At 42.5% G+C, this 16,780-nt stretch overlaps 2 protein-coding genes across 6 annotated transcripts; one reads left to right on the top strand and one right to left on the bottom strand.

The window, feature by feature from the left end:
• Nucleotides 1–367: 367 nt before the first annotated feature.
• On the top strand, nt 368–6,482 carry LOC123723804 (B-cell receptor CD22). Of its 4 annotated transcripts, none has more exons than XR_006760480.1 (6): nt 384–1,068; nt 2,655–2,894; nt 3,092–3,651; nt 5,458–5,505; nt 5,880–6,022; nt 6,214–6,482. XR_006760480.1 is itself a non-coding variant. In XM_045701353.1 (6 exons), exons 1-6 carry the CDS (start codon nt 537–539, stop codon nt 5,926–5,928), a joined length of 618 nt encoding a protein of 205 aa, XP_045557309.1. In that variant the 5' UTR covers nt 384–536; the 3' UTR covers nt 5,929–6,019. The 4 variants fall into 4 exon arrangements, 1 of the variants encoding a protein (XP_045557309.1); XM_045701353.1 differs by lacking the exon at nt 6,214–6,482 and having other exon boundaries at nt 384–591; nt 3,092–3,215; nt 3,550–3,651; nt 5,880–6,019; XR_006760481.1 differs by lacking the exons at nt 5,880–6,022; nt 6,214–6,482 and having other exon boundaries at nt 368–591; nt 680–1,068; nt 5,458–5,508.
• On the bottom strand, nt 5,844–10,297 carry LOC106578377 (neural cell adhesion molecule 1-like). Of its 2 annotated transcripts, none has more exons than XM_045701371.1 (4): nt 9,541–10,297; nt 9,147–9,312; nt 7,721–7,925; nt 5,844–7,589 (listed from the first exon to the last, which is right to left on the bottom strand). In XM_045701371.1, the coding sequence occupies exons 2-4, from the start codon at nt 9,217–9,219 to the stop codon at nt 7,463–7,465; spliced, it is 405 nt and encodes a 134-aa protein (XP_045557327.1). In that variant the 5' UTR covers nt 9,220–9,312; nt 9,541–10,297; the 3' UTR covers nt 5,844–7,462. The 2 variants fall into 2 exon arrangements, with proteins under 2 accessions (XP_045557327.1, XP_045557331.1); XM_045701375.1 differs by having other exon boundaries at nt 5,844–7,039.
• Nucleotides 10,298–16,780: the final 6,483 nt, after the last annotated feature.

Raw genomic sequence — 16,780 nt, 5'->3', positions numbered from 1 at the left:
CTCATACCCTCTCAAGTAATTCATTCAAACAAAACTGTTGAGTTTATTAATCTTGAAGTATATGTCATGCCATATTGTATACTGCCTCTGCTCACTGAAAAAAAGACAATCCCCTTACATTGATGCCTTTTTGCAAATCCAATTAGTTTTCACGTTGATTCAATGTCATAATATAGATTTCTGGGGGTTGAAATGACATGGAAACAATGTTGATTCAACCAGTTTTTGTCCAGTGGGTGTTATTGCAAAATAACACAAATCAGTTTGGTGGTTTGGCTGTGGAATTGTTGTGGCTGTTGGAATTTTTTTCTCTCCAAAAAGCAGAAGTTTGACAGTAATTTCAGTGAAATCAATGTTTTATTTTGACATCAGTACTCCTACACAACCCTCCAGTCCTCAATAAGAATAATTTGCCCAGCCACTGCTGGTCAGATAACACACAGCAGAGCTGTTGGTACTACGTTCTTGGATCAAAGATTGTATTAATTACATATTTTCTGGAATACAACTCTCCTTCCTACAGGGCTAAAGCTGTTATGCACTGTCAATACATTCTACAGATATCTCTGCTAACTCTAATCTCCCTGCCAGGTACGTTTTATCTTTGTTTCGGTTAATTATATCTATCAGTGGTTTTTCTCATCACAAGGGCAATGATGTTTTAAATCGCGGTTTTCAGGCACACTGGCCCAGAACTGGTCAGTTTGGTACAGGGACAGGGACAGGGACAGGACTATCGTTATCTGTGCATCAAAAGGCTCATCAGTGGTATTTGACTGTACATACAGCTACCCAGCTACCCAGATAGTTAGAAGAAGGATATGGTTCACTCCGAGAGACTAGACGGCTCACAGCAAGGAGATGGAGTGTTTAACACATCTGGACTGATTAAGACAAGATACAGTATAAGAACAGAGTTTTATGACCAAGACAATAACTGCACACTGAAACTCAACAATGTGACTGAAGATGACAGTGGTCGATTTTTCTTCCGATTTTAATCAAATACAAGTAATGACGCCCCTCAGGGATTTACAGGATCATTGGGTGTGGACCTGAAAATATCAGGTAAATCTAGACTTATGTACAGTTGAAGTCGGAAGTTTACATACACTAGGTTGGAGTCATTAAAACTCGTTTTTCAACCACTCCACAAATGTCAGGTTAACAAACTATAGTTTTGGCAAGTCGTTTAGGACATCTACTTTGTGCATGACACAAGTGATTTTTCCAACAATTGTTTACAGACAGATTATTTCACTTATAATTCACTGTATCACAATTCCAGTGGGTCAGAAGTTTACATACACGAAGTTGACTGTGCCTTTAAACATCTTGGAAAAATCCAGAAAATGTCATGGCTTTAGAAGCTTCTGTTAGGCTAATTGACATCATTTGAGTCAATTGGAGGTGTACATGTGGATGTATTTCAAGGCCTACCTTCAAACTCACTGCCTCTTTGCTTGACATCATGGGAAAATCAGAAGAAATCAGCCAAGACCTCAGAAAAACAATTGTAGACCTCCACAAGTCTGGTTCATCCTTGGGAGCAATTTCCAAATGCCTGATGGTACCACGTTCATCTACACAAACAATAGTACACAAGTATAAACACCATGGGACCACATAGCCGTCATACCGCTCAGGAAGGAGACACGTTCTGTCTCCTAGAGATTAACTTAATTTGGTGTGTAAAGTGCAAATCAATCCCAGAACAACAGCAAAGGACCTTGTGAAGACGCTGGAGGAAACAGGTACAAAAGTATCTATTTCCACAGTAAAATGAGTCCTATATCGACATAACCTGAATGGCCACTCAGCAAGAAAAAAGCCACTGCTCAAAAACCGCCATAAAAAAAGGCAGACTACGGTTTGCAACTGCACATGGGGACAAAGATTGTACTTTTTGGAGAAATATCCTCTGGTCTGATGAAACAAAAATAGAACTGTTTGGCCATAATGACCATCATTATGTTTGGAGGAAAAAGGGGGAGGCTTGCAAGCCGAAGAACACCATCCCAACCATGAAGCACGGGGGTGGCAGCATCATGTTGCGGGAGTGCTTTGCTGCAGGAGGGACTGGTGCACTTCACAAAATAGATGGCATCATGAGGCAGGAAAATTATGTGGATATATTGAAGCAACATCTCAAGACATCAGTCAGGAAGTTAAAGATTGGTCGCAAATGGGTCTTCCAAGTGAACAATGACCCCAAGCATACTTCCAAAGTTGTGGCAAAATGGCTTAAGGACAACAAAGTCAATGTTTGACCCAAGTTAAACAATTAAAAGGCAACACTACCAAATACTAATTGAGTGTATGTAAACTTCTGACCCACTGGGAATGTGATGAAAGAAATTAAAGCTGAAATAAATCGCTCTCTATACTGTTATTCTGACATTTCACATTCTTAAAATAAAGTGGTGATCCTACTGACCTAAAACAGAGAATTGTTACTAGGATTAAATGTCAGGAATTGTGAAAAACTGAGTTTAAATGTATTTGGCTAAGTTGTATGTAAACTTCTGAATTCAACTGTACATGTCATCATACTAAACAATTAAGGTATTACCTAATGTACAGTAGAGTGGCCAGTTATTAACCCTTCAACATGTCCTATATTTGTTATACATGTTTCTTCTTCCTCATGTCAGTCTTATCCCTAAAGTTAAATGAAAATGGCCCTGTTAAGAAGAGAGATAATGTCATCCTGGCCTGCACCTCCACCTGTAAACTTCCTCAAATGGAGTTCCTCTGGTTTAAAGATGGCCGCCCACTCTCTGGTGTCCCTGGTGGGCAGTATCCTCTAGGTCCACTTTCCCCTAATGACACTGGGTGCTACTCCTGTGCTCTGGGGCAAGGCATATCTACACCAATACTGCTGGATGTGAGATGTAAGTCAGCAATAAATGTTGGTTTGAAGCGATTTTTTCAGTAGTCAGCTATCTTCAAGTTGTTGCGTTCTCTTCGCAGTGGCCAATGTAAATTTCAGTTGGCTTGGTTGATTCATTGTCTGTATTTATGTATAAACGCAGTACTATTAACATACAGTCAAGCTAATACACAAAGAACAATGTACGTCTGTTTCCAGATGCTCCAAGGGACGTTTCTGTTAAGGTCAGCCCGAGCCCCGAGGTAGTGAACGGCAGTCGTCTGACTATGACCTGCAGCAATAACGCCAACCCTGCAGCACAGACCTACATCTGGTTTCAGAGGTCAGGACCGCTAACTTCACTAAGATTAGGGATGGGGAAAGAACACACCTTCAAAGAAATAGATTCTGATGACAGTGGACTGTACTTCTGTATGGCCCAGAATGCCCTTGGATCACAGAACTCTACAGACCTGGAGGTGAAAGTTAAAGGTTGTGCAACACTTCTGCACTTCTTGTATGTCACGCTGTTGTGATATCTGTCCTGTGTATCTCAACAAAACAATGGCATGCAGACAGGGATATGAAGTTACAGTATATGATGTTGCATGTCATCTGTGGAATATCTTGGAGGAAATATTTTATATACAAAACCATGGTCTGATCGGTTCTAATAGTGTATTTTCAGAATCAGCCCATTTAATGATGGTCCTGGCAGCATTTTGGGCTCTTTTCCTTGTCACAGCAGTGATTGTGGTGCTCAACATTTACATAAAAAGGTGAGTGGTTTGAAAATGCGTAATAAAGAACTAAACATATATTATAGTGCACTGAAGGGCCCTCTCTCCCCTATCTTCTTTAGAAATGTACATAATTCCATTTCCCTCCCTCTTTAGCTGTGTATACAAATGAAAATACACTGTCTACAGGCTTGATGTTGTAATCATGTCACAACTGAGACTTCTTCTTTCTTCTTTCTTTCCAAATGTTCTTTCAAAAGAGATACCAAACTGGCATCGACAACCACCAACTGTTGGTTTGGTTGGCCAACAGTGGAAAGTTACTAAAAAGCATAACCTCTCTAGGGTATGTGGGACGAAATCGTCCCACCTACTCAACAGCCAGTGGAATCCCGTGGCGCAATATTCAAATACCTTAGAAATGCTATTACTTCAATTTCTCAAACATATGACTATTTTACACCATTTTAAAGACAAGACTCTCGTTAATCTAACCACACTGTCCGATTTCAAAAAGGCTTTACAACGAAAGCAAAACATTAGATTATGTCAGCAGAGTACCCAGCCAGAAATAATCAGACACCCATTTTTCAAGCTAGCATATAATGTCACATAAACCCAAACCACAGCTAAATGCAGCACTAACCTTTGATGATCTTCATCAGATGACACTCCTAGGACATTATGTTATACAATACATGCATGTTTTGTTCAATCAAGTTCATATTTATATCAAAAACCAGGTTTTTACATTAGCATGTGACGTTCAGAACTAGCATACCCACCGCAAACTTCCGGTGAATTTACTAAATTACTCACAATAAACGTTCACAAAAAACATAACAATTATTTTAAGAATTATAGATACAGAACTCCTTTATGCAATCCCTATGTCCGATTTTAAAATAGCTTTTCGGCAAAAGCACATTTTGCAATATTCTGAGTAGATAGCTCGCCATCACGGGCTAGCTATTTTGACACCCACCAAGTTTGGCACTCACCAAACTCAGATTTACTATAAGAAAAATTGGATTACCTTTGCTGTTCTTCGTCAGAATGCACTCCCAGGACTTCTACTTCAATAACAAATGTTGGTTTGGTTCAAAATAATCCATAGTTATGTTCAAATATCCTCTGTTTTGTTCGTGCGTTCAAGACACTATCCGAAGGGTAACGAAGGGTGACGCTCCGGCGCGTATCGTGACAAAAAAATTCTAAATATTCCATTACTGTACTTCGAAGCATGTCAAACGCTGTTTAAAATCATTTTTTATGCGATTTTTCGCGTAAAAAAGCGATAATATTCCGACCAGGTAACCCTGTTTTCGTTCAAAGACTAAAAATCTAAAATGGACTCTTCTCGTGCACGCGCGCGCCAGTCTCATTGTTCTCAGATCGACCACTTACCAAATGCGCTACTGTTTTTCAGCCATGGCCTGCAAAGTCATCATTCAACGTTCTGCCGCCTTCTGAGAGCCTATGGGAGCCGTAGGAAGTGTCACGTTACAGCAGAGATCCTCCGTTTTCAATAAAGAGAGTGTAGAAGGCCAAGAAATGGTCAGAGAGGGCACTTCCTGTAAGGAATCTTCTCAGGTTTTTGCCTGCCATATGAGTTCTGTTATACTCACAGACACCATTCAAACAGTTTTAGAAACCTCAGGGTGTTTTCTATCAAAATCAAACAATTATATGCATATTCTAGTTTCTGGGCAGTAGTAATAACCAGATTAAATCGGGTACGTTTTTTATCCGGCCGTGCAAATACTGCCCCCTACCCTAGAGAGGATAACAGGCTATTTAGTTGGCCTTTATGGCTGAATTCCCTCTTTGTTTTATCATCCACAGAATTGGAACAGGGCTGAGAAGAAGCTTCCGACCAAACAAGTCCCCCAGGTAGGTGTTCAGAGGAAAGTAATGTACTAACAGTAGCCTTACTGTGGTTGTCTGCTTCTACCCCTTCACCAACACAGTCAGTCTGATCACCAGGCCCTGTTGTCTGAAGGGAAATTACTAAATCGGTAACTGTGGAGAGTCACTTCAAAGTGATGCAATGGACTATGTTGTCATTGCAAAACAAACCTTACACATGTAATTTATTGTTCTATTTTTCTTAGATAATAAAAACCGGCTCGTATGAAAGTGAATGGTAAATGTGTAAATCAATCCCATTGAACTTTGAGTTAGTTAAACTATACCAAAGAGTAGAAAGAGAGTCATTCTATGTCTGGGGCCAGTGCTCAGTATTTTGACTGTATTCTGACTGTTAGATACAAAAATCAACATTGTCTACACCAGAGGACATCTATGAAAACATGAGACGGTCAGTCAAGCCGATCACTGATCCTGATGACATGAACTACGCAGAGCTCAATATCAGCCCTGCTCCTTCACCCATGTAAATAACCACAGAGTGAGTGAGACACTCACAGTAAATTCCACAAGTAAAATAATGTGTATCAAAACAGTTGCATAATAACTTGCAAAAAAACATGTACCCAACAATGCAACAACAGGCTTACATTACGTAGTATCTGTAATATAGTAATAACTACTAGGTAAATACAAATATAGATCTGCACTAAAATCTGTTCCCCTTAAAAGGAGGCAGCGGAATAACAAGGCAGAGGATGACAATGCAGTTAACTACAGCCAACTACAATCACACTGAGGTGGTCAGAGTAAGTACAAACAATGTACAGTGTACAATGTACAAAATAAACAGTAAAAAAGTGGATAATTAAACAAATACAAACATAAAATGATTACATGAGAACACAGGGTATGCCATTTAACAACAGGTTATAAAGAAATGTGCATTTCATATTGCTCTGTGCTATATAAGAGATCTGTATATTTCTCATGATTACAACACTTGAAGACATGTAATTTTGACACGTCGTTATTTGTTAATGAGATTATGCTGTATACTGTACATTCAATGTGGAAATATGTTAATATGTTAGGATAAAATGTCCTTATTAAATAATGGTATGTCACTTTCAGATTTTTTTCAGATTAAAGTGAATATAAACTTCAATAAATAATGAGTTATGATTAAATTCATGAACTACGAAGGTCTCCCTGACAATTTACAGCAGCCTTAATGTACTGAAATATAACATGAATGTACTGAAATATAAAAGCAAGGAAATGTAACACTTAACATGAGATTACACAGGGCTGGATGAAATTACAACCATCTGTTGATGTTAGACATTACAGTTCACAGATAACTTTCCTAATTCTTATCCTTTCTCAACATGGACTGTCCTGGGAACTCTCCAAAAACATTTAACTAAGACCCCCAACTCACAATACTTCCTCCTTACTTTGGCATTTATAGGTTCCATTCTTCAGATACTATGATGTCACTTCCTGTTCAGTAACTCAGGCCTCTGTGGCAGGATCTCCACTGGGGGACGTTTTCCTGATAGGAAATGATAGGTCAGGTTAGAAATAAAATACAACTCAATACAACTAGCCATGCAAATATTTAATGAGTCATTGGCTCAGTAACTCAATATGCACATGCAAATACAGGAAAAAAAGACTGTGTGCCTACTAATTCTGAGAGGGCATTCCCGTGTTCATCAGCTCAAGTCATCAAAGACTCTAGCAGTGGCAAGTGGGTGGTGGCTACCAAACAATTAACATGGGTATCAAAAAAATGGCTAAGATTTTCAATTTGCACATGGGTATAGTAGTTATAATTTAATTAGTCAGTGATCAATCACACTTGCTGACTTATAAGTGCGGAGGTGCCTCTTTTTGCCCTTTTTTAAGGATCACAGCCCGTTTAGGGCGAGGGTGGGCTGTGTCCACCCCTCTGACATCATCATGGGCAGCCTACTCAAAATTTGGTGAGGGGTGCTTTGTCGTACATGACCTCCGCCTGCAACCCATTATTTGCTCCATTTTGTGTCTGCAATTTTGGGATGCTATCCCTTGCTATGCCAAGCCTATTCAACTTCAAGTCTCTGCATTGAAGGACACACATAAACTGAGGCTCAGGAGGGTTCATACAGAGAAACACACATAACCACACTACAACCCTCTGAATATGTTACATTGAGGAACAGGCAGACAGTAGGCTAGAGAACAGTGTTACCCATTAGAGGTGCCGTCACCCTCCTCCACAGTCTTCATCCCAGGAACCTTCTGCCCAAACAGCTTGACAGCCAGGAACATCAGCATGCCACAGCGGTTGGTATAGCAACAGGTGGCGTCCACAGCGATCAGTAGCACCAAGAAGATGACTATGACAATGCCTGCCACAGCCCCTTTCCCCATCACACCCATATTCATCTTGGCTACTGAAAGGGAAGAAGGGAGGGAAGGAGTGAGGGAGGGTATGAAAGGGTGGGAGAGAAGGAGAGAGAGACACAGAGAGGGAGAGATAATCATAACATTTTGCTGATCATAACATCAGCAAAACATTTTATCCTGCCCTGGCATTCTGTTCTGTAACTGTTTTTATTTCAGAGATATTTTCCGCTCTATTGGACAATAGTCCGTTTTCCAGTATGTGACGTCACCAAATCATGAACTAATTGCTGGCACCTGTGCCTGTTTGCCAGCTTAGCCCGGGACTCTGGAAAACCTATTATAAGGGGAAAGTGCTGAAAGGTGTTAACGGGGGAGCTGGTCCTTCGATGAACGTGAGGCTCTGTAACCCTTGCAATTATATTGCACTCACCCTATAATCACACATAGGCTATGAGCTTAATTACACACTAGGAGGTGACATTGCACACAAAGGTGGGAACATGTGGTTACACAGAAAACTGGACATCAAATACTCTTAAAGCATGTGACTTCATTGCAGACAGGTGCTTGGACCAATTCATACAGTCAAAAGACCCACACGATAGTGATGAAGGCACATATAGGACCCAGCACTACAATTACAGTTCTGTCCTCCCTTCATAACCCAAACTGTAATTTCTAAAAACTAAACACATTTAACAGGACTCAGCCAACAGAATAGGACACAGACATGACACTAAAAACATTTAAAAATGTAAAAACATTGAGCTTGTCTAGCTGACGAGACGCTCCCGTGGGGTCTGAGCATGTGCACCCTTGCTGAGCTGGCAGGCATGGCAAGTTGCAGGCCGACGGTAGGTACATATCTAAGGTGCACTGAGTAGCCTTAGCCTTAATCAACAACCTCGCAAAAAAGCTTTCTTATCTGGTTGTCGTCAGCAGCCTTACACAGCAGCGAATAACACCCTCCCACCATGTGCCTTACACCACAGTTTTCTTCTTCCTACTCAGGCTCAGTGGCATAGACAGCAGAAATATAGTAGGGCGCCTATCTGAGATAGGCTGTCTTATGAAATTAAATGTTTTTAATAAAGTATATAATTCTTTGTTATATTGTTGTTGAGTTATGGTGTGTCCTTCACTCTGACATACCGGTTATTCTTAAGGTGGTGGCAGCACTACGTTACTCTGCTCAATCCAGTATTTGTCCCACCTCTTGGAAGGTCTCAAGCTTTATTTCACTACTACAGTATGCCATAACAGCTTACCAGGCTGTGGGACGTTGAAGTTCAGCTTGGCAGGGCTGGAGGAGCCGTAGGAGTTGACGGCTAGCACCTCCATGTGGTAGTCTGATTTATACTGCAGGTCATGGAGGTTGATCACTGTCGAGTTTGACGGCAGGTCCTTCTACCTCTAGTCCTCGTCCGCCTTATTCTTAGAGAGAGACAAAGAGGGGGGATAAGGACATGCAAACTCTGTAATGTCTTGAATGGAGCCGGAGAGGATGGCTGATGTTTTACATGCTCCTAAACAACTGTGTTACTTCTTTTTTTTCTTGTGTTGTTTGTAACTTATTTTTAAAATTATTTTGTACATAATGTAGCTGCTACTGCCTCTTATTACCGAAAATAACTTCTGGACATCAGAACAGCGATTACTCACCACGAAATGGAAGAAGCTTTTTCCTTTATCGAGTCCGATGTGAAGGATATACTGCTTTCCCGGGAACAGGCCCAAATCCCTGTCATTTGCGTGAAGCAAAGATGGAGAAAAAGGGGGCGGAGGTCAGGCTGCCATCTGAGAATTGGTAGGCGAGCGAGTAAACCTCCACTTCTATCCGTTCTACTGGTCAACGTGCAATCATTGGAAAATAAAATTGATGACCTACGAGCAAGATTAATAAACTACGGGACATTAAAAACTGTAATATCTTATGTTTCACCGAGTCATGGCTGAACGACGAGATGAATAACACAGCTGGCAGGCTATACACTGTATCGGCAGGACAGAACAGCAGCCACTGGCAAGACAAGGGGTGGGGGTCTTTGTATATTTGTAAACAACAGCTGGTGCATGATATCTAAGGAAGTCTCGAGGTTTTGCTTGCCTGAGGTAGAGTTTCTCATGATACGCTGTAGAATACACTATCTACCTAGAGAGTTTTCATCTGTATTTTTCATAGCTGTCTACATACCACCACAGAACAATGCTGGCACGAAGACCGCATATGTATACCACCATAAGTAAACAGGAAAATGCTCATCCAGAGGTGGCGCTCCTAGTGGCCGGAGACTTTTTAAATCCGTTGTACCAAATTTCTACAGGCATGTTAAATGTGCAACCAGAGGGAAAAAAAACTCAAGTCCACCTTTACTCCACACACAGAGACACGAACAAAGCTCTCCCTCGCCCTCCATTTGGCAAATTTGACCATAAATCTATCCTCCTGATTCCTGCTTACAAAAAAAATGTAAGCAGGAAGAACCAGTGACTCGGTCAATAAAAAGTGGTCAGATGAAAGAGTTGCTAAGCTACAGGACTGTTATTCTTGCACAGACTGTAAAATGTTCCAGGAATCTTCTGATGGCATTGAGGAGTACACAACATCAGTCACTGGCTTCATCAATAAGAGCATCGATGACGTCGTCCCCACAGTGACTGTACGTACATACCCCAACCAGAAGCCATGAATTACAGGCAACATCCACACTGAGATAAAGGTTAGAGCTGCCGCTTTCAAGCAGCGGGACTCTAACCCGGAAGCTTATAAGAAATCCCGCTATGCCCTCCGACAAACCATCAAACAGGCAAAGCATCAATACAGGACTAAGATTAAATCATACTACACTGGCTCCGACGCTCGTCGGATGTGGCAGGGCTTGAAAACTATTACAGACTACAAAGGGAAGCACAGCTGAGAGCTGATCAGTGACACAAGCCTACCAGATGAGTTAAATTACTTCTATGCTCGCTTCAAGGCAAGTAACACTGAAACATGCATGAGAGCATCAGTTGTTCTGGACAACTGTGTGATCACACTCTCCGCAGCCGATGTGAGTAAGACCTTTAAACAGGTCAACATGCACAAGGCCGCAGAGCCAGACGGATTAACAGGATGTGTACTCCGAGTACGCGCTGACCAACTGGCAAGTATCTTCCCTGACATTTTCAACCTCTCCCTGTCTGAGTCTGTAAGACCAACATGTTTCAAGCAGACCACCATAGTCCCAGTGCCCAAGAACACTAAGGTAACCTGCCTAAATGACTACTGACTCGTAGCACTCACGTCTGTAGCCATGAAGTGCTTTGAAAGGCTGGTCATGGCTCACATCAACACCATTATCCCAGAAACCCTAGACCCACTCCAATTTCCATACCACCCCAACAGATCCACAGATGATGCAATCTCTATTGAACTCCACAATGCCTTGTCCCAACTGGACAAAATGAACGCCTATGTGAGAATTACATTCATTGAGTACAGCTCAGCGTTCAACACCATAGTTACCTCAAAGCTCATTAATAAGCTAAGGACCCTGGGACTAAACACCTCCCTCTGCAACTGGATCCTAGACTTCCTGACGGGCAGCCCCTCAGGGGTGCATGCTCAGTCCCCTCCTGTACTCCCTGTTCACTCATAACTGCACGGCCAGGCACGAGTCCAACACAATTATTAAGTTTGCCGATGACACAACAGTGGTGGGCCTGATCACCAACAACAATGAGACAGCAACTACGGAGGAGGACAGAGACCTGGCCGTGTGGTGCCAGTACAACAACCTCTCCCTCAACGTGATCAAGACAAAGGAGATGATTGTGGTCTACAGGAAAAGGAGGACCGAGCACGCCCCCATTCTCATCGACGGTGCTGTAGTGGAGCAGGTTGAGAGCTTCAAGTTCCTTGGTGTCCACATCACCAACAAACTAACATGGTTCAAGCACACCAAGACAGACGTGAAGAGGGCACAACAAAACCTATTCCCCCGCAGGATACTGAAAGGATTTGGCAAGGGTCCTCAGATCCTCAAAGGTTTCTACAGTTGCACCATCGAGAGCATCCTGACTGGTTGCATCACCACCCTGGTATGGTAACTGCTCGGCTTCTGACTGCAAGGCACTACAGAGGGTATTGCGTACGGCCCAGTATATCACTGTGACCAAGCTCTCTGCTATTGCACGGCAAGTGATACCGGAGCGCCAAATCTACTTCAAGAAGATTCTAAACAGCTTCTACCCCGAAGCCATAAGACTCCTGAACGTCTAATCAAATGGCTACCCAGACTATTTGCATTGCCCCCCCCCATATTTTACGATGCTGCTACTCTCTGTTATTATCTATGCATAGTCACTTTAATAACTCTATCTACATGTACATATTACCTCAATTACCTCAACTAACCGGTGCACCCGCACATTGACTCTGCACCGGTACCCCCTGTATATATCCTCGCTATTGCTATTGTTATCTTACTGCTGCTCTTTAATTATTTGTTACTTTTATTTCTTAATCTTATATATATATATATATATATATATATATATATATATATATATATATATATATATATTTTTTTTAACTGCATTGTTGGTTAACCTGTTGTGGTATAGGGGGCAGTATTTTCACGGCCGGATAAAAAACCTACCCGATTTAATCTGGTTACTACTCCTGCCCAGAAACTAGAATATGCATATAATTAGTAGATTTGGATAGAAAACACTCTAAAGTGTCTAAAACTGTTTGAATGGTGTCTGTGAGTATAACAGAACTCATATGGCAGGCCAAAACCTGAGAAGATTCCATGCAGGAAGTGTCTGACAATTTGTTGTCCTTCTGTTGCATCTCTATCGACATTACAACATCTGTGCTGTAACGTGACACTTTCTAAGGCTTCCATTGGCTCTCTAAAGCCGACAGAAAGTGGAATGGGGTGTCTGCTGTCTCTGGGCAAAGTACAGCAGCAGAGTTTGTAAGTGGTCAGCCTGGGGACAGTGAGACTGAGATGCGCGTTCACGAGATTTCTAATTTTTTTCTTTCTCTCTCTGAATGAATACAACGTTGCCCGGTTGGAATATTAGCGCTATTTTATGAGAAAAGTAGCATAAAAATAGATTTTAAACAGCGTTTGCCATGCTTCTAAGTATGGTAATAGAATATTTGGATTTTTTTTTGTCACGAAATGCGCTCGCGCGTTACCTTCGGATGGTGACCTGAACGCACGAACAAAACGGCGGTATTTGGATATAACTATGGATTCTTTGGAACCAACACAACATTTGTTGTTGAAGTAGAAGTCCTGGGAGTGCATTCTGACGAAGAACAGCAAAGGTAATCCAATTTTTCTAATAGTAATTCTGAATTTTTAGGTTGTCCCAAACTTGGTGGGTGTCAAATTAGCTATCCGTGATGGCCGAGCTATGTACTCAGAATATTGCAAAATGTGCTTTCGCCGAAAAGCTATTCTAAAATCTGACATAGCGATTGCATAAAGGAGTTCTGTATCTATAATTCTTAAAATAATTGTTATGTATTTTGTCAACGTTTATCGTGAGTAATTTAGTAAATTCACCGGAAGTTTTCGGTGGGTATGCTAGTTCTGAACATCACATGCTAATGTAAAAAGCTGTTTTTTTATATAAATATGAACTTGATTGAACAAAACATGCATGTATTGTATAACATAATCTCCTAGGAGTGTCATCTGATGAAGATCATCAAAGGGTAGTGCTGCATTTAGCTGTGTTTTGGGTATTTGTGATGTATGCTAGTTGCTTGAAAATGGCTGTGTGGTTTTTTGTGTCTATGTACTCTCCTAACATAATCTAATGTTTTGCTTTTGCTGTAAAGCCTTTTGGAAATCGGACAACGTGGTTCGATTCAGGAGAAGTGTATCTATAAAATGGTATACTGCTCAAAAAAATAAAGGGAACACTAAAATAACACATCCTAGATCTGAATGAATGAAATAATCTTATTAACTACTTTTTTCTTACATAGTTGAATGTGCTGACAACAAAATCACACAAAAATAATCAATGGAAATCCAATTTATCAACCCATGGAGGTCTGGATTTGGAGTCACACTCAAAATTAAAGTGGAAAACCACACTACAGGCTGATCCAACTTTGATGTAATGTCCTTAAAACAAGTCAAAATGAGGCTCAGTAGTGTGTGTGGCCTCCACGTGCCTGTATGACCTCCCTACAACGCCTGGGCATGCTCCTGATGAGGTGGCGGATGGTCTCCTGAGGGATCTCCTCCCAGGCCTGGACTAAAGCATCCGCCAACTCCTGGACAGTCTGTGGTGCAACGTGGCGTTGGTGGATGGAGCGAGACATGATGTCCCAGATGTGCTCAATTGGATTCAGGTCTGGGGAACGGGCGGGCCAGTCCATAGCATTAATGCCTTCCTCTTGCAGGAACTGCTGACACACTCCAGCCACATGAGGTCTAGCATTGTCTTGCATTAGGAGGAACCCAGGGCCAACCGCACCAGCATATGGTCTCACAAGGGGTCTGAGGATCTCATCTCGGTACCTAATGGCAGTCAGGCTACCTCTGGCGAGCACATGGAGGGCTGTACGGCCCCCCCAAAAAATGCCACCCCACACCATGACTGACCCACCGCCAAACCGGTCATGCTGGAGGATGTTGCAGGCAGCAGAACGTTCTCCACGGCGTCTCCAGACTGTCACGTCTGTCACATGTGCTCAGTGTGAACCTGCTTCATCTGTGAAGAGCACAGGGCGCCAGTGGCGAATTTGCCAATCTTGGTGTTCTCTGGCAAATGCCAAACATCCTGCACAGTGTTGGGCTGTAAGAACAACCCCCACCTGTGGACGTCGGGCCCTCATACCACCCTCATGGTGTCTGTTTCTGACCGTTTGAGCAGACACATGCACATTTGTGGCCTGCTGGAGGTCATTTTGCAGGGCTCTGGCAGTGCTCCTCCTGCTCCTCCTTGCACAAAGGCGGAGGTAGCGGTCCTGCTGCTGGGTTGTTGCCCTCCTACGGCCTCCTCCATGTCTCCTGATGTACTGGCCTGTCTCCTGGTAGCGCCTCCATGCTCTGGACACTACGCTGACAGACACAGCAAACCTTCTTGCCACAGCTCGCATTGATGTGCCATCCTGGATGAGCTGCACTACCTGAGCCACTTGTGTGGGTTGTAGACTCCGTCTCATGCTACCACTAGAGTGAAAGCACCGCCAGCATTCAAAAGTGACCAAAACATCAGCCAGGAAGCATAAGAACTGAGAAGTGGTCTGTGGTCACCACCTGCCGAACCACTCCTTTATTGGGGGTGTCTTGCTAATTGCCTATAATTTCCACCTGTTGTCTATTCCATTTGCATAACAGCATGTGAAATCTATTGTCAATCAGTGTTGCTTCCTAAGTGGACAGTTTGATTTCACAGAAGTGTGATTGACTTCGAGTTACATTGTGTTGTTTAAGTGTTCCCTTTATTTTTTTGAGCAGTGTATAAAATAGTCCTATGTTTGAGAACTTTGAATTATGACATTTTGTGGCTTTATATTTGGCGCTCTGATTTGTCACTGGCTGTTGAATAGTGTGGGACGATTTCGTCCCACCTCCCCTAGAGAGGTTAACTACTTGGGCTCTACTGATCTCAACACTCCGAGAGCTTGCGAGCACTGATTTAGAAGCATCGAAAGCAAGGTGGGCTAAGAGCTCAGACAGCTCGGTTTTCGAGCTTAGGAGGGAACAATCACTCAAATTGGAAGGTGCGGCATCAGGGACAGGTGAGGTAAAAGATGACGCACAAAGGGGGTGGCTACCAAGTAACCACCACAACGATAACCACCGCAGTAAAGATAGCTATGATGAATATCCCCAACCTAACAGGTCCCGTAGAGATCAACCTGGCCTCACAAAGGGTCAGGACACAAGGGTAACAAGCATAACAAGTGCAACAAAGTGTTCAACAACAATCTAAACGTTAACCAAAACAATATAGAAGCTCTGATAAGAGATGTACTGCAGCAGAAGAAATTTGAGAAAGAGGACAGGGATAAGTCATTGTGACTAGGCATGCAATTGCCGGAGACCGAGTCCGCTGAAATTCACACCAATCGCGATGACGTCAACATTCCCATTACCCCCGCCCTCACTCAAATCCCTGTCCAGGACCGCTCATTCTAGACACAAGCCCACAGGTTTTGTCTACAGACTTTGATATGGATGTGGAAACGCACAAGGTAAGCAGCATTGCAACAGATGACTCCTCTCCCATTCTAATAGAGGACCCACTGGGTCACGAAGGTAGGTTATCTGTCTTGAAAATTGACACAGATAACAAACCGCTCCGTTCTTCCAACCCACTCCACTTTGTTGGGGATATGACAAGAAAAAACAACTCGAACAGGCCATACCTTAAAACAGTCTTAGAGTACTGTTTGACCTGTGATGCTCTGAAAGATTCGGGTTCGACAATTTCCCTCATATCTGAAACTTTGCTGGATGAACTCAAAAGGGCAGTGGACCCAGCAAAACATTGGTTGAAAACTCGGTGCAGCAAGGGCTAAGTTGGCCATCATGAAAGGACAATGGTGCAGGACAAAGGTAAACTACGTTGAGCTTTTGGTGGGTGCTGAGGGCATCTTGCCACAGACTAACAGAACCAAGCAGTCCGCAACATCAAAACACCAGTTTCTTGGGAGTATGTAATTACTCCCATCAATTAATTGAAAACTACGTTGACTTGACAAAGCCTGGTACCTGGTATACCCCAACAAAAACATTATTTTTGGAAGTCGGTTTCTCAGAGCACTGCCTTAGTGCTTGGTTGTACCAAAAATACAACCAGGACAAACGTGTGGTTGTTTACGCAAGCAAAACACTCAATCCTGCTAAACACAAGTACTCAAACTGCGAAAAAGCGC

The sequence above is a fragment of the Salmo salar genome, chromosome ssa02, assembly GCF_905237065.1.
Source record: "Salmo salar chromosome ssa02, Ssal_v3.1, whole genome shotgun sequence".
NCBI lineage: Eukaryota > Metazoa > Chordata > Actinopteri > Salmoniformes > Salmonidae > Salmo > Salmo salar.
The sequence above is the reverse complement of the archived record's forward strand: the minus strand, read 5'-3'. Positions and strand labels throughout refer to the sequence as shown.